Source organism: Kogia breviceps, chromosome 19, assembly GCF_026419965.1.
Source record: "Kogia breviceps isolate mKogBre1 chromosome 19, mKogBre1 haplotype 1, whole genome shotgun sequence".
In the NCBI taxonomy this organism is placed as follows: Eukaryota; Metazoa; Chordata; class Mammalia; order Artiodactyla; family Physeteridae; genus Kogia; species Kogia breviceps.
This window is the reverse complement of record NC_081328.1, coordinates 19,725,090-19,747,017: the sequence shown is the minus strand read 5'-3', so window position 1 is coordinate 19,747,017 and position 21,928 is coordinate 19,725,090. Positions and strand designations below refer to the sequence as shown.

The 21,928-nt window shown below is 53.0% G+C and overlaps 2 protein-coding genes across 8 annotated transcripts in view; both read right to left on the bottom strand.

Moving 5' to 3' along the window:
* Nucleotides 1-591: 591 nt before the first annotated feature.
* Nucleotides 592-11,624, bottom strand: RASL10B (RAS like family 10 member B). The gene is made up of 4 exons (XM_059048677.2): nucleotides 11,393-11,624; nucleotides 8,158-8,520; nucleotides 3,686-3,810; nucleotides 592-3,034 (listed from the first exon to the last, which is right to left on the bottom strand). Exons 2-4 carry the CDS (start codon nucleotides 8,371-8,373, stop codon nucleotides 2,764-2,766), a joined length of 612 nt encoding a protein of 203 aa, XP_058904660.1. The 5' UTR covers nucleotides 8,374-8,520; nucleotides 11,393-11,624; the 3' UTR covers nucleotides 592-2,763.
* Nucleotides 11,625-18,589: 6,965 nt separating this feature from the next.
* Nucleotides 18,590-21,928, bottom strand: part of AP2B1 (adaptor related protein complex 2 subunit beta 1) — a 120,607-nt gene continuing 117,268 nt past the window's right edge. For all 7 annotated transcript variants that reach the window (XM_067021584.1, XM_067021588.1, XM_059048622.2 and 4 more), the window contains one exon: nucleotides 18,590-19,040. In XM_067021584.1, coding sequence (XP_066877685.1) covers nucleotides 18,966-19,040 — 75 coding nt within the window. In that variant the 3' untranslated portion in view covers nucleotides 18,590-18,965. The remainder of the gene's footprint in view (nucleotides 19,041-21,928) is intronic.

The following is a 21,928-nucleotide window of genomic DNA, read 5'->3' as shown; positions in this document are numbered from 1 at the left end:
GGAGGGGAGGAGGGGGAGGGAGCTGGGGTGAGAGAGGTTTCCCCTCTGCAGCCCCAGCCAACCTTGCCAGACAGTCCTTCTCTCCCGGAAGAGGCTGCTGCATCAGCATCGCGGACAGGGACAAGGTCGCCCCGCAAGGGCTCCTGCAGGGCTTCAAAACTTTGCTCTGGGGGTTGGGAACTGAGATCACTGAGTCAAGAGGGATGGCTGAGAGCATTCCTGAACACATCGACACCCCTGGAGTTATGACGGGTGTGGGCCGGGGGGCTGCAGGGCCTCGGCCGTGAGCAGGAGAAAGACACAAAGGCAGAAGCTGGGCTTGAGTCCGCTTCTGAAAGTTTTCCCAAGAAAGTGGCAGGGGGAGGTGTTACGCTTCTCCTCTGAATGGTTTTGATCTCTTGGCGGGGTAGGCGGAGAGGAGATGAGTCAGTCCCCAGCTCTCTCCCTTTCCCTTCATTCTCCTGGGGGGCCTGGGCTTTAGGACTCAGGCCACCTCATCACCCAGACTGTCTGTCCCTCCAGAGCTCAGCAGGCAGAAACCCTGTGGGGCGTCCCTTCCTTCCCACGGCAGGAACTGAGCCAACACCTTGGTACAGAAACGAGGGAAAACACTCCCTGATTTTTAATCTGACCTGATCACAGCGCAGTGGGCATCACACACACTTCCAGACCCTGTGGTGGGAAACCCTGGGGAAGGGAGGGCAGGGAGAAGGACAGACACTCAGAATGGGGGCAAAGGGAATCAAAATCAAAGATCTGGGGTGAAGCGGGGATGAGAGGGGGGGTGAAGGGGGCCAGCCAGGCGATACATTCCAACGGCTCCCCAGGGGGCAGCCAGAGGCCTGGGTCCCTCACCCTCACCTCAGGTGCCTCAGAGCTGGGGGTGACGGCGATGGGGCGGGTGAGATGCTGTCACCACTCACCCCATCCCCCTGGTGAGTCAGGGGGCAGGGATGCAGGGGAGAAAGGGGGGCAGCCCCTCTTCCTTACTCTCCCAGCCACTCCAAGGTGTGGGGGGGGAGGGGAGCCACCTCCTCTGCTTCAGAAGGAGGCTCAGAGAGGGCAGGTCACTTGCCCAAAGTCATGCAGCACAGCAGGGACCAGAACCCCCAAATACTGGACTGCCCAAGGTCAGGGCAGTCACTGTCGGGCTGCGTTACCCACAGTGAGTGGAGCGGGAATCACCTGGGGAAGCAGAAGAGAGAATCGAAGCTTCCCTCTCACGCTGGATCTGGATGAGAAGTTCGCCACCCATGACGCCTCCCCCAGGCTCCTCTCCATCACCACCCTGAGCTACCTGCTTTCCCGGTCTGTACGCCACAGCTTGGCTACATCGAGGCTAGGCTCTTCTCTCCGTCTCTCTTCTAACAAGGGACCTCGCTATCCTCCCACCAGAGCAGGGCTGAGGGCTCAGCCTCAGGGAGAACTTGGCTAGGCGCCGGGGACTCGCACCATTTCTCCCGCCCTCCAAATCCCCCAGTAATCCCGCAGGTCACTCCTAGTATCTTCATTACTTTTGTTATTTCTAAATCGGTACAAAACTGACAGTGATCAGCTCCGGTGACAAGAGGTAGAAACTGGCCAGGCAGCCGGAGAAAATGGGGCGGAGCGAGTCAAGGCATTGGACCAAGTGGTGTTGGGACGAGGGGGCATCAGATCCTGAGGGCCTCCATCTAGGGGTGGGGATGCCGGTATATCTCCCCCAAGCATAGGGGTTCCCATAATTCTCTTCCCAGCCCTGCCCCTCCCCAGATTAACCGGGGTAATCTGAGATTCAAGGCGGGCAAGGGCTGGGGCAGTCAGCTTGGGGTCAGATGGGGAGACAGGGTCTTCGCTGGCACGACCTGACTGCCTCCCTCCACACCCCGCCCACCACCAGACACCCCCCCTCCCCCCTAAACATCCTCCAGTCTGGCAGACCACTCAACCCAGAAGGGGACAGAGGGCTGGAAGCTGGCATCATGGAAATAAATCTATCATTTGGGGGCATTCCCTCTCCACACTCGGTCAAGAAAAAAATGTTGAACCCAGGGGGTGATCGGACTTTAGGGTCAGGAAGTGGGTGAGGGGCACCCGGCAGGGACGGACCATCGAGTTAAGGCTGGAAGGTAGCTTGTTGCGTCTATTGGGTCTGTTGGGCGGGGAGGTCTCCCTGGAAGCGGGGGAAGCTCTGCCTTCTCCCCCTGACTGATCCCGGACCTCAACCCTCGGACCCCGGTGGTGGTCCCTGGGCCACCCGCATCGCCCCGCCCCGTGCCGGTGGTGCTGACGGCCAGAAGGCTGGCCTCACGAAGAAGCTGCCGGGACGTGCGACAAGGGGCTGGATGAAATGAGAGAGCCCTGTGAACGAAGCTGGAGGTGGCGACGGTGGGTAAGACAGCTGAGGACCAACTGACGCTTGGGCAGACAGACACGGGAAAAGAAGACGCGGAGCAATGACGGACACACTCTCTGGAGGAGCCGGGTGCGGGCCCGGCCAAGGCAGCACCTCTCCACCCCCGCCCTCCGTGTCACGCGCTCACCCGCAACCGCCAGGGGCGGCGGCGCTCCTAGGGGCCAGGCCGGGCTCTGCACGAACTACGGCGCTAAAGGCGGCCGTCCCAGGAAGACAGACGCCTGAGAGGGAGGAGGCCGGGGCAGTTAAGGGGAAGCTCCCTCTCGCCCTCCGCCTCTCCCGGGGAGGGCGTGGCTGCGGGGGCGGTCCAGGAGTTCTCTTCCTGCCCCGCCCCGCCCTGCCGGGGCTGCGGCCCGCGGGGCCCGGCGTCACATGATGGCGCAGCGGTTGCGGCGCAGCGCGCCCTGGAAGCGCAGGGCGGCGTGCACGTGTTTGCAGCGGGCGCAGCCGACGCTCTTGAGCAGCTCGCTGAAGAGCAGCAGGATGTGCCAGTTGTACTTGGCCGAGCACTCCACGTAGCCGCACTTCCAGGTCTTGCGCACCAGGTGTGACACGTTCCAGCGCGGGATTACGCGTCCGCGCTGCAGGTCCCTCTTGTTGCCCACGATGATGATTGGCGTCTCCGAGGTGCCGATCACCCTGCGGGGCGAGGTGGGAATCTCAGAACCCCGCAGTCTAGTCTCACAACCTCCCCCACCCCGCCCCGGACTTCAAGGGCGGGCTGACAATTACTGAGCCTGTGCGTCTGGAGCCCGTGCTCTGCAAGAAGAGAGGCCGCGATAGTGAGAGGCCCGCGCACCGCGATGAAGAGTAGCCCCTGCTTGCCACAACTAGAGAAAGCCCTCGCACAGAAACGAAGACCCCAACACAGACATTAAAAAAAAAGAAAAAAAAAAAAGGTAGGGCTGTACCTGGTCAGTACTACTACTACCGCCCATCCAGGCGCACCGCTGTAACTGACGCAACCGATCCAAAAGGTGGGTGTTAATGTTCTCCCCATTGTACGGATGAGGAACCTGAGCCTGGCTTAAAGTCATGCGGCTGCGGCACCCTGGAAGTCTACTTCCCCGAGCCTCTGCTCTTAACTACTGCACTAGACTAGCCACCCCATGGTAAGGGTCCCAAAATGAGTTAACAGAAACGGGAACGGCAAAATGTCGTGAGTGTGCGTTTGAGTATGTGTGGGAACCAGAGGCACGTGACCTGTTTCCCTCCCACTGCACCCTTTTCACGGGAAGTGGCCAGCATAGGGGCATCCACTTGGCAGTGGAGTGTATCCCGGCCCCTCACCTCGTCTCTAGGATCTGCTGGCGGATGGTCTTGATGTACTCAAAGCTGTCAAAGCAGCAGATGTCGTAGACCAGGATGTAGGCGTGGACGCTCCGGAGTCCCCTGCAGCAGGCATCTGCCCACTCCTGCAACACCCCCAGCCAGCACCAAGGTCAGAGCAGCCATAAGGGCTCCCCTTGCCCCCAACCTCCCGCCACACACAGCACTCTCACCTGCCACTGCACCCTAAGTCTCGCACACTCACCGATCCCCAGGAGGCCAGGCCCGGGGCACAATAGCAGAACTCAGGTGTGGCTTCCCCACCTCCAAGCCAGGATGGGGCAGGGCCGCTGTCTGTCCTGTGCACTCCTGGAGCTGAGATCTGCCTTGTCCCATTTTTGTCCCCCAATCCATCCATCCAGTCCTTTGTTTGATTACATTTATTAAGCGCTTCTACGAGCCCAGCCCTGAGCTAGTTGTTGGACCTGTTGAAATCCTCTCTATCTTCCCAGGCCTCAGCTCAGATGCCTCCTCCTCCTCTAAGAAGCCTTCCTGCAAGCAGGGGACTATTCCCTTCATCTTCTGTGTTCTAAGAACAGTTCAATTATACCTTGGTCAGAGCTGTTTCCATTCCCAGGTCCCCACTTCTGCTGTGAGCTCCTGAGAGGACCAGAGTCCAGCCTTCCTCATTTATACATACCTCCTCCTCCTAGGCTCTTAGCAGCCTCTTTAATTGCACTACCTAGGCTGGTGAACTCTCCACCGTCCTGAATCCTACCTGGTCCGTGCTGGAATCAACCCAATTCCTGCCTGTAACAAAGCCCTTAGATTGCTACCTGATGCGCCCCTTCTGTTTGCTTCACTCTGTCCTCAAGGTTGAGAAGGACGAGGCCTGAGGAGGAAAAGGTTGAGACTGGATGCCAAATGGGGGCTGATGTAGAGCAGGGCCCCAGGGCAGCTCCAGGGAGATGGAACTTCCTGAATGCCTGTGGCAAATTCTCTGGGAAGGGCCCGCAGCTCAAGCTGAACAGGCCCCAGGCAAGGCTGAGTGCACGCAAGAGAAGATTCCTTAAGAGATTAGTTAGCTAATTAACCTGCCAGCAGATGAGAGTTGCAAGGGCAGCAGCAGAAAGCAGCCAGAGTGTGGAAAGAAGGGCCTCCCTGAAGTTTGGGGAGGCAGAGGCCTCCCAGGACAAGGGGAACTAGGGTTTTCTCTAGGAAGTAGAGCCCCGGCAAAAGACTAGAGGGAGAGACAGGCATATCTCCTGTGCCAGCTTATGAGCTGAATTGGGGTAGGGATCAGGCATGGAGGACCACAGCTGGTTCTACACTGCAGAGAAGGATTAAAAGGGGAAAGACTTGCGCGACAGTGGTGGAGAGTTAAGTCTGACTCCAGAAAAGCACTTCCAGATTCAAAGGCTTAGAAGATGCTGCAGTGGATTTCTCCAGGGAGATGATGTGGCATCTTTTCTTTGTGCTGAGTTTTAACTTTGGTGCAGGGGGAAGATGCTGAGGACAAATCTAAAATCATAGGAAACCATGAACTGGTTTCTCAGGCCAGGAAAGACTGTTTTCCACTGGACACAGTACCTCTGGGAGCTTGGGACCCCAGAGTGTACGCTGTTCCTCCTCCATCCCATGCAAGGAGTGGAGATCAGCAGGAAGTGGGAGGGATGGGGAAATAGGCAGAGAGACTCCCACATTCTTCCAGCTGTCTGCTGGGGAGAGGGAACAGCTGCCAGCCTTCCAGGGTGACAGCCCCACCTCTCTCCCAACATGCTACCTCCTCAGGGGGGCCTCCAGGCTGCCTCCCACCCACTCCTCTCTGGGGGCTCCTAAAAGGGAGAGGAAGAAGGCTTCCGATTGGCTGGGTTGTCCCTTCACCCCTGATTGAAGGGAGGGAGCAAGAAAGCTCCGCTTGCCTTCCAGCTAACTCCATGCAGCATTCCAGATGCTAAAAGACCATTTTGGGGCTGTATCAAGACGGAGAAGGAGCACTGGAAACTGAGTCCAGTTCCAAGGACACAGGAGCTGAGGGAGCCACAGCCACCTGGGTGCCAACCATGCATTTGCTGCTCATTCCTTTGGTGGGTTGCACATGCCCTCTAACCTCAGCTTCCTTCTCTGATAGGAGGAGAGAGGCTGCAGAAGCAACAGCTGAGACTGAGACCCTAGAACGCCGCTCTCCTGGGCTGGATCTCATCTGGCACTGGGGAAGAATGTATTCTTATTTTCAGACAGTAACCATTGGGATTCTACTATTTGATCTTTGGGGCATGCGGGATCCTGTCTCAGCATTTCTTTGCTCAAAGTCCCTTTCTTGTGCTTCAGGGGTGAAGTCTTGGACATCCTTGGAGAGTCCAAAACTCAGGGTCAATCAGGAAGAAAAAGGCCAATGATCCAACAGAAAGATGGGCGAAGGCATTAATAGTTTTCAGAAAAAGAAAGGCAAAGGCCCTCAAACCTATGAAAAGATGCTCAACTTCACTCATAAGCAGAGATGTAAATTAAAAGTACACTGAGATTATCCTATCTCATCTATCAGACTGTCAAAAATCCAAAAGTTTGACAATACACTCTGATGGCTTTAGGGAAACAAGGGCTCATGTAACATCCCTCACAGGAGCACAAACTATGCATCTTAATGGGGGGTGGGGGGGTGGAATCTGGCACCTTCCAAACTCCAGTTGCATTTATCCTTTGACCTAGCAATGCCATTTCCAGAAATCGATCCCACAGATATGCCTTCCTGTGTACAAAATGACTATTACAAGGCTATTCACTGTGGCATTGTTTTGAAGCAAAAGTTTGGAAACAACCCACTTGTCCAACAAGAGGGGACTTCACAGTACATCTTTCCAATGGAATACAGTGTAGCCATGAAAAAAGAATGAAGACCTCTAGATACTGACATGGAAAGACCTCCAGGTTAAAATGTCAAGCCAAAAAAAACAAACAAACAAAGAAAAAACCCAAACAAACAAACAAAAGGTGCAGAACAGTTTTGTTTTTGTTTTAATGCCAGAAGGGGAGTGGAATAAGAATACATTTTCTTATTTGTGTAAAGAAAAACTGGAAGTGTGAATAAACAAACCAATGAGAATGGCTACAGAATGGGGCAAGAACTGGGGTAAAGAGAGCAGGGGTGGGACTGAGATTTCTTTGGGTGTACTTTTTGTTTGTTTGTTTCAACAAAGTTTGGGCTTTTAAACTGTATCTTTCCGATTCCAAAATCGAAATTACAATTTAAACACACAACAAAATGTGAAAAATAAACCCAGCTCAATGCACAGGACCAGAGTGGGATCTGAGCATCCACACAGGCTACTGTTAGTCTCCTTTGGAGGAGAACTAGAACACCTGACCTTGGACCCAATACCCTGACCTCACTGCTTCCAAGGTGTGATGTGTGGATCAGGCTTTTGTTTTGGTGCTGATGCTCCCACACCTGGGATGGGAGAGACAGGTGTCCCCGAGGTTGGGTGAAGGTCCTCCTGCCTGTAGTTGGTGACACAGTGCTGAGCCTGAGCCCTTCCCCAGCCCACAGCCCCACCCGAGAGATTGCTGTATTTGCAGTTACAACTGGCCAAGCGGTGGCCCCTGCCCTGCGGGCCTCCACCGTGCCTAGCCTTCCTGGAGAAACTCTGCGCTCTGGTCAGGGGCTTCTTTGGTGAGCCAACATGTCTAGGGCTCAGCTTTCCCCTGCACCCGACCCCCGCTCAAGCCAGAGGTAGAGAGCAGGAAGAAGGACCCGGTCCTGTAGGCTGAACCCTGTAAGCCAGGGCACTGGGGGCATCTGAATCCAACCCCTGCAGGAAAGGCTGCCCGGAGGGCCAGTCCTGAGGTCAGGGGACAAAGCATCACTTAAGAGAAAAGGCCCTTGGGCAAGAGATCTGATTGGGGTCTCCAATCTCTGAGAACACACCTTTCCCAGGTCCCAGCCTTTTCTTCTGCTGTCCCTTTTACAGACGACAGATGACGTGGGTCTGAGGCCATGGGAGGCAGTGCCCAGAATATAAACAGGCATCCGGCACTCTATGCCTTTCTCTCCACTGCCCCTTACCTGCCCAGATCCTACCTAGCTGAGACATCACCTCCTGTGACCCCCACCCTCACACACCTTCGTGGGATAGATGCCCCTTCAGGGCTGTCTTAGTTCCCCGCATCCCCTGCAATCATGACACTCATGGAACTATGTAATAGTTGACTATTTGTCTTCTCACCAGACTATGAGTTCTTTGAGAGCAAACTGCTCTGTTTTGAGCACCATTCTACCCCAGTGCCCACCACAGGGCGTGGTACACATTAGACATTCATCAAATATTTGTTGAATAAACCAGTGCACAAATGAATGGATTCCTGGCACGGCTCTAAGTAGGGCGGCCCGTGGTGCAGCGCGGAGTTCTCAAAGCCAGCGATAGGGCCGGAGCCAGGAGAGGGTTGGGGTCCAGGTTCTCCTCCACCCTGTCCCCCACCACCCCCGGCACCCCTACCTGCAGCGTGTTGACAGGGAAGGCGCTGATGGGCGGGAAGTCGAGGATCTGGAGGTTGTGCACGTGGCCGTTCATGACGACAGCAGGCAGGTAGAGGCGGCGGGCGGTGGTGGGCACGCAGACCTCGCTGAACTCGTTGTACAGGAACTGGCGCACGATGGCACTCTTGCCCACGCCTCGCGCCCCCAGCACGGCCACCCGGTAGGTGGAGACCATGCCTCCCGCCCCGCTCCACCACCTCGTCCTCGCCGCTGCCTGGGGCTCCCCCGGGCTGCATATTCCAGGGGCTGGGGGCTCAGCCACCGTCAGGACCAATCATCGCTGCCCCTGCTTGCCCTGGGCCCTCTGCGGCCTCCACCTGGACTGTGGGAACAAGAAGTGGGCTTGGTGGGCTGGCTTCTCCTTGGACATATCCTGTACTTTTCCACCTTGGGGAATGTCACTGGAGCTGTTACTACTGCTACTTGGGATGCCTTCCCTTCCCCAGAGCCCCTATCCCATCTATCCAGAACCTCCCCATCCTTCCTTCTCCATTTTCCCTGCGGTCCATCCCATCAGTGGGAATCAGTCTTTCTTGACTTGTATTATGACCTGACTTTTGGCCGGTCTGACTCCCAGACGCGGGCAGGCCACAGAGCGGAGCGGAAAGAGCACTAGACTTGGCTTCAAGTCCCAGCCTTCCCACCGAGCCCAGGGCAAGACGGCAACGCCTCGCAGCCTTGGTCTCCTGGTCCTCAGGGGTGAGACCAGGCCAGTGTGTCTCCGTGGAGGCAGTCCTGGCATTTTGTGGAGAGAGAATTATTTATCGAGCAGGGCATTTCACATCCCCAGCTGCCTGGAGGTACTTGCCAGCAGCAGCCTCTAGTGACCACGATGACCCAAAATGCGCTCCCCCCACCTTCCCAAGCACCCCCTGCTGAGAATCCCTGGACCGGCCCAATGGCTTTGGCTCCGGAGCGAGACACTTGTGGAGCAGTTACTCTAGGTCAGCAATGCCCACGTGGTTATCCTTAGTCAATACAGTATCCCCAGGTCATAGGCATTCCCACTTTGGAGACAAGACCCAGAGGGAGGGAGACACGAGCCCAGGCACACAGCTGGGAAAGGCGGCTACTTCTTTCTACAATGTCGCAGTACTTCAGCTTCCAAGTTTAGTGACTCTAGCTGGCGTGGGCCACAGGCCAAGGGCTGGGTCTGATTATCCGGCAACCCCCTGAGCTCAGAGGACCTGGCGTGCAGCAGGTGCCCGGGAAAGGGCTGCTACAGGATTGAACCTTGACATGGATTTGTTAGCTCCTTGCCTGCTCCGTTTCAGTGACTTTAGAGCATGGGTATAAATCCTAGCTCTGATGTTTGTTTCCTGGCTGTGGGTCAGAGGGCAAATCAACTGCCTGATCTGAGCCACATTCTGTACACTTATAAAGAAGGATCATTAGCCCCTAGTTCTGAGATAATCCAAGTAAACCTCTTAGCCAGGTGCCTTCTCTTTCTGTTGAGGATGGTGACCAGGGAGGCTGGTACATGCCTGAGACCTCCTGTCTGGGGACTATTCCCAGGAGGGTGACACCAGTGCCTGCTAAATGGGTCCAAGGCAGATGGGTTTGCTGGGTTTGGATGGGGCCACGCCTTCCAGCACATATGCATGTTTTTTCTGTGGATGCATGCCCTTTCCGCATAGGCACAGCTCACAGCAGAATGTCCTTCAGTCCAGTCCGTCCTGGTTCAGAGGACCCAATCCACAGGGCATGTGCACATACAGCACAGTAAACCAACGGCAGGATCTGGAGTGAGATCCACCAGCGTTGGATTCTCCGCTCTGCCTCTCACCTAACGTGTGATCTTGGGCAAGGAATGTCATAGGGTGTTGTGAGGCCGGAGTAGGTGTTCAATAAACAATGGGCTTTGTTATCGAAGGCTTTCCACGATCACAATGGGACCTCCTAGCCATCTCAGATGGGTCACCCTGCACTACTGCACTGTTGCTCACGTACATGTAGTGTGTGTGTGTGTGTGTGTGTGTGCACGCGCGCGCACGCGTGCAATTCTCCCCATTTTATTGAAGGTAAAAACAAAACCAAAGAAACCCCCCACCGATTTAGGGACGTGAAGACCACATAGCCAGTTGAGCTGTCAACTAAGACTAGGACTCTCATCTCCTTCCTGTCCCATGCAGTGTCCTTTCCCCAACAAGTCCTTCTCTATTTCTGTGAGCTCCCAACTGGGGGAAGTACCAGCCCCTCCTCCTCATAAATCCCTCCAGGGCCCTGGGCTTCTCAGGCATCCCTGGACACTGTCAGCATGGCAGAGAGCCTCAGCTGGGTTAATTACATAACCAGCACAAGCAGGTGGGGAGGGGGCACCTTAGGGGAGGAAGAGAAGGCAAAGAATGCCAGAAGCATCCCGGCCTCCCCCTGGGTGTGGCAACTTAGAGGGATCTAGGATGTAGCCTACCTGCAGATTCTACTGGACAACCCATTCCCTGCCCTGAAATCAACCCTTTCTGGGGGAATAGCTGGGAAATAAAAGCGGGGCACAGCGCTAGAGCCAGGGAGGGGGTGCCAGAGAGGCCCCTAGGCTGGGGACAGCCTCCTGGAAGTCACCAGGCCCTGACTCAGAGGTGACTGGTGTCCCCTCCCGCTTCCCAGGCGGGGGTCCTGGGTCTAAGTGTTTGCTAATGCAACATCCCCAGGTGGGTGGGGGTGGAAGAGGGCTGTCCGGAGAGGCAGGGCCCAGGCCCCTGAGCCTCCCTCCCCAAGGCCTGTGCTCTGCAGTGAGTCTGCAGACATCGCCCGGGGACATACACTGGGGGCCAAAGCCTGCTTCTGGCTCCTCTCCCCTGGACCTGGACGCCTGAGTCCCAGCCCCAGACTGAGGGCGGGGGCTTTGCAGGTCCCGTGGGCCGAGTCACACGTCTGCCCGCTGTCTGTTCCCATCACATTCATGTGGGAGTGGGTGGGTGCGGGTGTCGGAGGATGCTGAGCTCCCTATGACCTGATTGGTGGGAGTTCTGGGTAAGGGGGATGCCGGAGCCCAGCCTGCTCTCCGCCTCCAGCACCTCGCAGGCACCCCCCCACCCCGCCGCCAGTACCAGCTCTCACGTGGCCGCCCCGCGCCGCTTCCCCGCCAGTCCGCCAGCCCCCTCCTCCCTCCTCGCCCCCGTCGCCCCCCCACCCCATTCCCCCACCGACCCACCCCGGCCCCGGCCCGCCCGCTCGCCCAGCCTCCCGCCGCTTACCCGGGGCCGTCCTAGCTACCCCCAGCCCGGGCCGGCCGGCCGGTGGGGCCGCGCTCCCCCCGGGCTCCGGTGCTGCCCCCCGGCTCCCCGGCCCGGGGGGAGAGAGGTGGGAGCGCCCCCGGCTGCGCAGTCGGGGCGGGCTCAGGGCGGGCGCGGGGTGGGGGGGCAGGTGCTGGCCGCCGAGTGGGTAGGACACCTCCAGCCCGGTTCTCCCTCCGGAGCGCGCCGCCCGTTCGCGCTGGGAGGAGGAGGAGGCGGGAGCGGGGCGGGGGGCGGGGGGCGGGGGGGCGTGCCCCGCTGGCGTTCCGCTGGGTCCCTGAGCCTGCCATATTCACTTGGGAAGACCTGGACAAATTCTTTAATCCCGAGCCTCGACCTTCACCCCTCCCGACTCTCCCTGCGATATTTTTAGCTCTAACCTGGAGGGCTGGGAGAAAGGGACCGGAGAGGCCCTAAAGCCTTTGGCTTCACTCCATATCCCCGCCACACACACCAGGTTCCCTCTCTAGGTCTCTTCTGACCCTTCCCTGTTCAGTCACTGGACGGGCGCCCACTGTGTGCCTTGCACCGTGTGCAGAGAGGCATCCAGACTCCTCTCCGCCACCCCACCGGAGGACTGCGAAGGGTGGTCACTTTCACCCTTCACTGCCGCAGGGAAAGAAGAGCAGGGCAGGCTGGCAAAGCAAAGCTCGTCCCAGGCCAATGAATGACCTCCACCCCCTGAAACGACTGCTCCCCTCTCCTCTCCAGACGGGGTGATACCAGCATTTGCCAGGGGAGAGGGCAGAATCGCCCGTGTATTTATTCTAAAACAATCGTGGTCAGTGTCATTCCTCACGGGTAGCTAACATTTAATGAGTACGTGCCAGGCAGTGTGCTCCCAGCTTTGCCTGCATCTTCAAAGTTAACGCTCACAATACTTTGAGGCAGATTCTGTTTCCCCGGTTTTACAGATGAGATCGTTGAGGCTGAGAGAGGCTGAGTGACTGGTCTTACTGAAGTGTAAAATGCGGAAGACAAACATTGGGAGTCTCTAGCGGGGCAGCCACCGACGAATTTGGCCAGGGGCCCACAGTTCATCAGGGAGGCCAGAAGCACACACGTGGCACGAATATGCGCTGTGTGCTGAGTCAAGGTTCTGGGGAAGGGTATAGAGGGAGCAGGCCAACTAGTGAGAGGGGTCAGGGGAGGCTTCAGCGGAGGCAACTTTCAAGGAAGAAGCCTTGAAAGAAGTGGATTTCGGGTGCCAGGGTGGGGGAGGGTGTGGAAGAGGAGGGTTCAGATGAGAGAAGTTGGGAGCAATTACAGGGGTTTGAGAAGGGGGTCCAGGACACAGACAGGCACGGGGGTGGGGGCGGGGGGCTGGAAGCACAGGGAGAGGAAGCTGAGAGGTTGGTGGAGGTGAAGTCACGAAGGCCTGGATTGCAGAGGAAGGAGTTGGTTGGGATCTAGGCCCGTTTGGCTGGGATAGCCTGGAAGGGTTTTGAAACAGGGCAGCAACCTGGTCAGAGGTGCAGGGAGGAGGAGGGGGAAGCTGGGAGAGATCTCCCAAGTGCTTTTACCCCTGGACCCAGCATCCCGCACTGTGACTTCCTATTCTTTCTAGTACTAGTGGGCTGAGCACCCTCCCGGTCGCTCCCCTTCCCTCTCCTGTCCAGACAGAGTACAGTGGTTATGAGCCTGGGCTTCAAAATCAAGCAGATCTGGGATTAGGTCCTGGCCCTACCACTTACTATGTGACTGAAAGCAAATTACTTGAACGCTCTGAACTCTATGCCTTATTTGTAAAATGAAGAGGTGATCAGTTGTCCCCACAGCATAAATGAGCCTGTGGTGTGTAGAGTCTGTAATTCAGTGCCTGGCGTGGAGTCTCACTGTGTGGCCTTTCGTTTTTTTTTTTCTGTTTTAGAGACACAGCCATTCAGAGGGAAGGTTGAACATGACCTTGGGAAAGCATTTCCATTTATGCTAAGACGGCTCCCCGGGTGTTGCGGGTGTGTTGCGGGTGTTGCGTAGGGCTTTGAGAAGAAGGGCCAGGGCAGCTAGAAGCAAATGCAGGGCTGAGAAGGATAGGATACAGGGGGCCCCCTCCTGGAGTGCCACTTTAGTTCTGGAGACATCAGATTTACTGGCCCTGTGGAATCGCCAACGGTCAACCAAGTCAACCAAGAGACTCCTAACTTGATTAAATCATCCAGGCACTACCAATCCCCCCAAAGTATTTGGAAATCTCTCATCCTTACCCCGCCCAAGGATCCTAGAATTTATGTCTACTCCCCGAGGCTATGGCCCGCCATTCTGGTTCTATTTCAGCCCAAGGGAGACTAGAAATGAGAAATCATGCAATGCTCACACACACCTTGCAGCCAGGCTTCTCAGAATTCTCAACTTAGCTATACGAGAACACAAAGCCACAGGTTCATTACCGGGCCTCACACTGGCTTGCAGTGATAGGTCATTTAAAGCATTATATCTTATATAAAAAAACAAACCCATAGTATTAACATAAAATGCAAAATGTGCCTGAATTTAAGAGTCGGTTAAATCATCTTGGTTCGCTGAGAGTCACTTTGGTCTAAGGATGTACGCCCCTAGGAGCCTGTTCACTCTATGATTATTAGGATTACCTTGGTGAAAAAACCCGAGAGGCTCTGTCCTTAGTCTGTGGCTCTGGTTCAGCTGAGGACGCCTGAGGTTTAAGGGGATGGAATGCATGGGTCCACCTGCAGCATCTGAAGCCCAGACATGGAGCGGGACAGAGAGGACGAGGCCCCGAACCTGCCACTCCGCCGCCCTTTTGCTCCATCGTAGCCGAGGATCCCACTGGCTTTCAGAAGCTGGCTAGCCAGATCCTGGGGCCTTTGACCATAAGTGGAGAGTGAATGAAACAAGGGAGGGAAAGCCAGAGGCTAGGCTAGGCTTGAACATCCTCCTCTGACTCCTTCCCAGTGGGAGAAGGCGGGTAGTGGAGTTCTCTCAGTCCTAGAGTGCTGGGGCAGTCCTGTCTCAAAAGGATAATTCCGGAAATTAAGTCCATCTGGGTCTAACCAGTCCCTAAATTAGTCTTCCTCTTGTTGGCAGCATCAAGAACGGCAGGGCAAAAGCTAAATGAGAAACTGAGATGGCAAGTTTGGAGCCAACTCGGAAACTTTTCAAGAAACATCCTTGTTGCTAATAACATGTCTGGGGGTTGGTGGGGATTCTAGGATTAGTGTTCAGGAGACAGAAATGGGTAACAACGGGGGAGGTGTGATCTTTCCCAAGTGCCACACCAGGTATTAAAATAAACAGGCTCTTGCCTCCTGGAGCTGGGGGTGGCAGGAAAAGAAATCTGGGCCCAAGCAAAACCAGAAAAAGCATCGATGCATAAGGTGGGAGTAGGAAGGCTCCAACCAGGGAGTCCTCAGCTGTTCTCTGGCCTCAGAAACAATGTACCTGAGATCTCAGTATTTCTTAGTTGCCACTGGTGGCGGGGGGCAGGGTCAGAGAAGGATGGTGCCATCTCCGGTGGAAGTCCGGGGGCCAGTATACCCTGCTTTTGGAGACTGAACGCACGGGGACCTTACGGGCTTAGCAAGGCTGGCATTTGGCCTGGTGGCACATATGAAAGGAAGCTGTAGTAGCTAAGGACAGAGGGAATCATTCCAGAAGACGTGGCTTTGCCTCCTCTCACCTGAAAAATGGGGATAACGCTCTCAATTCACAAATGGGCAGGCAGCCTGTGCATGAAAGTGCTTTACCGTTTTTCAACTGCCACAAGAGCACCATTCCTGCAGGAAAGGCAGGAGGCAAACAAGTGTGAGTCTTTCTCTGGCAGTGATTCTCAATCCAGCACTTCTAGAAACATGGGAGGAGTTTTTTGAAATGCAGATTGCCCCAGGCCCCACCCGACTGGCCAGGAATCTTCAGCCTTTTGTGAAAGCTCTCGAGTGATATCAATGTGCACCCCCGAGAGTTGAAAGCTTCTGTCCTAAGGATTTTCTTGGCCAAAATTGACATTCTTAGCTGGTGAACGCAATGAGACCTCAGGAAAGCCCATCCCTCTTCATATCTCTGACTCTGAACCTCCACCCTGACCCCACTCCACCCCAAGTGTTATTCCTATTAGAGCTCGGGCTAACTGCATCCGGCACAGGGAGACAACCAAGAGTTCCTGGCTGCCAAAGGCAGTCTGTTCATGGGGTTTGGACATCCATGTAATAAAAGCAGTTACTCTGCTGAGCACGGTGCAAAGCACCTTACCCACACTCACTCTGCTGGTGAGAGAGGCTCAGGGTATCTGGGCATTGGATCCCTCAGCCTCCTTCCCCCACTCCAGGTTGTGGGAGACCTCAGGCGCTGTCCACTCATCACAGCCAGGGGCAGAGCCTCTAGCTTGACCACACCTGGCTCACGTGTCCCCGGCAACACAAATGCAGGTGATTAGATCTGAGCTCCTTGGGAAGTTTGCTTGAAAGCAGCATTCTATCCACTTGGGAACATGCAGGCCCTGAGTACAGATCTGAGGGGCTTTTATACATTCATTAGTGAAACGTCCTGGGTAAGAGGACATGGACAACCAGCTCTGCTGTGCTCCTCTGCCCCTGTGCCCGGCTGGCTGCCTGTCCCTGGACCATCTGCTTTGGGTCCTAGCAGGGGACCTGCCAGGGATGACAGATCGGCTCCAGCGAGCACTCCCTGCCTGCGGCGAAATGCCTGTGCGGTGATGCCGATACGGGGCTTGGTTAAGAGGAGCCTCCTCAGGACAATCTTAACATTTCATCTGGCTAAAACCCTGGGAGGGTTAGGGCAGCCAAAAGGCAAGTTCGAATAGCATGCTTATTAATGCCCATCCCTCCCCTGGCCCAGCTGTGTCTTGTCCTAGATTGTCACTTCTGGGAACAAAGTACATAGGCACAAACTTCATTTTATGTAAATGAGTTTATTGACGAAGACAAAGTCAAGCTTCCCCCGACCCCCACCCTCCCCAAGAACAGATCCCAACAACAAAAGAATGATAAGCCTTCTCAGGGCAACGTTTACCCCCCCCTCCCCTTCTCTCCAGAGTCCCAAGGTTCACAACACAGACACACAAAACGGGCTCGGGCGAGGACAGACACTCAGGGAATCTCTGACCAGCAAGAGTTCTGGGTGTGTGTGTGTGTTTCCCTTGCCCTTTATAAGACACCAGCTGACGTTACAAAGACATACTGAGGCAGAGGAGAGGGGAATGCAGGGCAATCTCCACTCCGTTCCCCAGTTCGGCCAGGTTTGAGATGGGCCCAAAGGGAAGCTGTGCTGTGGTGGAGGCAACAGGCTCTGTCTCCTCAGGAGGGAGGTCCTTTCTGCAGAGCAGAACCCCTCCCTAACTGCTCAGGGGCAAACCGGAAGGCAGCCTCTGCAAGGAGTGAAGAGTTCAAGCGCGGACCGGCTCAGTCAGGTCAGCTGAGAACGGCAGTTGTTTCCCCTCACTGTCGGGAAGGCTGAGAGAAGCCTGGTTGCAGGGGTGGAGGAACGTATCTTGGTGCAAAATTGTCTTGTCTGCTTACCCTGACCCACGCTCTTCCTTCTGGAGCTGCAGTTTGCTTTGAGATGAGAACACTGCATTTGTAGTGTGGACCTTCTTCGCTGCTTGTATCCAACTGACTCCACGAGTGACTTCCCCAAAAGGGGACTTTACCCACCTGCTTTTCTACCCCACCTGTCACCAACGGACCCACCTCCCACATGCAATCCTGTGCTACTCCCTGTTCTCCACGTGCCTGAGGGGTGGTGAGCGCAGGACATGGCTCCTGACCCTCACCCCAGAGATTCTTCTCTTGGAGATTCTCAAGGTTTAAGAAGCTGCTTTGGGGGACCTGCACCCCCAAACTTTGCAACTGATATGAATCAGTCATTTCACTTGCGACAGGGTTGGGGGGTAGTTTCTGCTCTTGCTTTCTATGATTCCTCCTCCTCTTGGACTCACTCTTAGGTCTGGGTCTTACATGAGGCCTTCGGACCCAAGCGCCTCTGATTTGAGCACGGGCATCTGAGAAGCAGTCTTGGTCACGGACCCTGAATCCTGGGTGCCGGTCGGCACAGGTGCCCACAGGATGAAACAGTGTGAACACTGCTAACCAGACTGGTGTTCCAGGCATGGAGCATTCTTTGACAGACCACACCCAGTGTGTCCAGGGGGCAGGGGGTCCTCACATCTCCCAATCTTTTGAGAGATGAAAAGAACCGCTTGGCCCTCTGAGGTGATCTCAATTGCCTTGGAGCCTAAGCAACACAGGTAAAGAGCAGATCAGAGACCTGAAGGATCAAGTCAATCTGTGGCATCCCGAAGCTCACTCCATCCCTGCACCCATCCTGCTGGCCTCAAGAACTGTGGCTCCAGGAGACTATTAGCTACTCCTTCATTCTGGCATCAGGATTTACCTTCAAGTCCCTGGAAAGATACTCTGCTGCTACCGGATGCCAATGAATGGAGTGCCAAAATCTGAACTATGAGAAGAGCCATAAAGAAGCAGGCACAGAAAAGGTAAAAGAAAGGCAGTGAAGGAAGAAAATTATGGAGATGGTCCTGCAGTGGAGACAACACTGATGAGGAATTAGGAGGCCCATCCCCCACCTCTGCTTCTGATCAGTTAACAGGCCTTAGGCAATAACACCCTGTTTGTCTTTTATCTTTTTCCTATTTAGAAAAACAAGGTTGGGTAAGTTATTACTTAAAGTCTGTTTCAACTCTAAAACTAAGATTTTAGATCTGAATTGGACCTGAGAGTTAAAATAAATCCAGAGCAGGAGATGGGGGGAGGGCATTTTGGTTCCTGTTTCCCATCTCTACTCAAATTCCTTAATCAGTGTTATTAATAGATCAGACCAGTGGAAAGCAATGTAGTTAAGTTCTCATTTTTCTCAGCCTCAATGCTGACAGGCCCTATTCCTGCACCCTGCAGCACCATTCAAGAAAGACCACCATTCCTAACTGCAGAGCATCAGAGGAGACAATAATACGGGGCAGAGGGAATCACAAGGAAAAGGAGTTTGGAGAGAAAAAAAAGTGATCAGGGACAAGGCTGCCACAGACAAAACACCCCTAAGGGGGTGGGCAAGAAACTGCATCTCTTCCTCCAGGACTGTGTGGTTGTTTTAACACTTTTTATCAGTTATACGCTATTCCCTCAATTTCTCATATGTACAAAAATATAAAACAATAAAGTGCAGCTTACGTTTCAGTGACACTTTTCCTTGCTTTAATTTTTTTTGTCTTTTTCTGCTTTTGAAACGAGCTCTCGATTACAAAATATCAAACTACACTCAAAAATGCCAGCCACTGGCACAGGATGGAGAAGCCCACACGTAAGGACAGATAGCAGCAGGTGGCACGAGGTGGGAAGTGATTGAAGCAGTGGTTACAAATGATCACAGGAAGCTAAAACTATCCAACAGGTTGTGCCCTAATGTTAGCACTAGACTAGTCACTACCTTGGTGGGTGGCCTCAGTGTGTTTGGGTTCAGATTCTACACGGCAATACAATTTTCTTCCAGTTAAGAGTTCTTGGCTTGCACCAATCACAGGGTGGCCAGAGGGCACCGGACCAGTCTATTAGTTTTTCAAAATGCTGTCGTAGACCTGATAGATGTACTGGGAGACTTCAGGAGCTCTACACTTCAGCGACAGCTGTTCGGAGGAAAAGGAGAAGGAATATTAGCACAGAGGCTGGCATTAACTCAAAAGGTATCCAAGTACTCAGGACAAGGACACCTCTTCCTGATAAAAGGAGAGAAGAGTTTCTACCACTGAGTAGCCAAACAAAGAGATCCTGTTAATAGGTTACATTGGTTTTAGAATTTCAGTTTAATCAATGTCAAGCTGTGCTGTGTTTCCACCCACTTTCTATGTGGGTCTATGAGGTTAGGAAATAATCCATATGAAAAAATGTAGGGGAAAAGAAGAAGCTCTACTGCCTTGCTAAGAGTCATAGCGACTACTACCAAATGACCTTTAATGTGGTCATTTCAGCTGCCTGCTCCAGTTTCTGTCTGACAAGGATGTTTATGTCAGTCCCAATTCAGGAGGATGTATATTCAAGTAAAATAAAAGTGTAAGCTAGATACTAGCTCCAAGGTACTAGACTTTCCTGTATTACATTGAGGAGAGCATACACTGTTAAGAAGGGAAAACAAGAACCAACACAAAAAGACATTTACTGAGTGTAACTGTATAGCCATTTATGCCAACAGCATAATCTTTCATTTTCTGCCTCTTATTCAGGCCTATCAGGTACTTCTGATACTACTCTACTTCTCTACCACCACCTCTTCTTCTAGTCTAACAATTACCAAATTAAAATTAAAATATTAAAAAGATTTCAATGTTGAACACTGAGATTTTCACTTTGTGGGTCAACAAGTGCAAAATTTAAACCCATATTTGGACTCCTGAATTGTACTAGATTAGGCAAAACACTACTAACAATAACATAACAGCAAAACCATGCAAACTACATTTAGAACCAGAAAATTTAATACTTGCTTTTTGTATTACTGACATCATTGCTCTTGCCTATTAAGGTAGATTAACAAAAGTTGTCTTTAACGATGTATCACCATGAGATTTTAGATTACCTCTTTATTCTCTTATTAGAGACTCTGGATGATTTAACAAAGTACAAAAGGTGAGAATATTTTTGGTAAAAATGTCAAGAAGATGATTGGTCAACCCTGAACTTCTTGAGAAAACTCACATCCTCAAAACTTAGTGATATTTTCAAAATGCAAAACGAAACAAAACCAAGCCAAACAAAAAGAACATCAAAAGAGGCTCTATTTATTTGCAGCTTTAATATTCAGTCTCTAAGGCATTTCCAAAATTCCTACTTGACATGAATCAGAAAGACAATTCTGATAAATGTAGAATAAAACAAATGAACAACTAATTTAAGAACATAAATATGAATAGAGGACTTCCCTGGTGGTGCAGTGGTTAAGAATCCGCCTGCCAATGCAGGGGACACAGGTTCAATCCCTGGTCCGGGAAGATCCCACATGCCGCGGAGCAACTAAGCCCGTGAGCCACAACTACTGAGCCTTCATGCCACAACTACTGAAGCCCACATGCCTAGAGCCCATGCTCCACAAGAGAAGCCACTGCAATGAGAAGCCCACGGACTGCAACAAGAGTAGCCCTCGCTTGCCGTAACTAGAGAAAGCCCACGTGCAGCAACGAAAACCCAACACAGCCATAAATAAAGTTTAAAAAAAAAAAAAGAGTAGAAAATAGCTCCCTTCTTTGGTCAAAGTTGCAACTATAGGCATTTCCCTGACTTTCAAGCTCCCTATAGAGGCAATCTGTACCTCCTCCTCCACAGCCTCTTCACTGTCAGTGTTGTAGAAAATTCTCATGGGAGAGTATGTGGGTTCAGAAAAGGAGGAGGAGAGGAAGCTAAAAAGAGTAAGAACTGCCTAAGGGAGTTAACTCCCAGACTAAAGAGAGGGTAGTTTCTCCCCTTCAAAATACTGTCCTGTATTTTTTCACATCTTTGTAGCAATACTGGAACTTCCAGCCAGTTGGAGATCCACTTTTTTCGTTCACGAGTGATAGGAAATGTTGCCTTCCTCAATAAAAGCCCTATCTGCCGAGGTTGGCACTGGCAGGGGTCATGGACTGACCACACCTGGACCCTGAGACTTTCAGCTGCTCTCTGGAGGGGGAAGGAGGAGGGAGGCCAAGAAAGAGAAGGAAGAATCTCTCTTTCTGGACTGTTCTATCACCTCCCTCCCCCAGACATCCCAGCCTTTAACAAATGGTTAAGTTTAGACTTAAACCCATTCCTTGCTTTCCAACTAGTACAGCTAAAACAAGCCAGAATAAATTAAAGAAACAGATTTTTTTTTTTTTTTTGCTAATTACTAATGCAAAAGGGAAACATACATAAAGAACAAAGAGGCTAAAAAATCTGACTTAGGACTCTAGGTCTCATTTTACATGGCTCTTCAGGGAAAAGAGGCCTTACCAGGGTTTTAACTTTTGAACCGCTAGCCTGCTTATGTGACACATCTTTAACACCGACCACTCAGGATTGCCACCCACCTAGACTCACCCCCCCTGCCTAGGTAAGCCAAGGACTTACACATCCACTTCTGGTTTATAGCCTGGAACACAGACTTCTTCACCTGGGACAAGTTATCTTCCCAGGTGAGACAGAGCTACTTAGAGATATGAGGCCTCTTCCTCATGGGATAAACATACTTTCTTATGATATATAGTGAGGGGTTGGGGGAAGTGATTTTTCATGTAGTGCACCACTACTTGGTCATAAAAAAACCAAATTATTAACACATGCAACGACTTAGATAGATGTCAAGGGTATTATGTTAAGTGAAAAAAAAGTCTCAAAAGGATACAGGCTGTAGGAATTGAATTTATATAACACTCCTGAAATGACAAAATTACAGTAATGGAGAACCAACATACCAGTGGTTGCCATGGGTTAGGGCTGGGGTGAATGTCTAACTATAGAGAGATAGCAAGAAGGAGTTTTTTTGTGGTGATGGAACAGTTCTCTA

What these genes read in the sequence shown, in the direction of transcription:
- RASL10B (XM_059048677.2), bottom strand. Translation starts at nt 8,373, where the DNA reads ATGGTCTCCACCTACCGGGTGGCCGTGCTGGGGGCGCGAGGCGTGGGC. An exon ending in TCCCTGTCAACACGCTGCAG is followed by an intron (nt 3,811 to 8,157) that starts GTAGGGGTGCCG and finishes GGGGTGTTGCAG; the next exon opens with GAGTGGGCAGATGCCTGCTG. An exon ending in CAGCAGATCCTAGAGACGAG is followed by an intron (nt 3,035 to 3,685) that starts GTGAGGGGCCGG and finishes CTCGCCCCGCAG; the next exon opens with GGTGATCGGCACCTCGGAGA.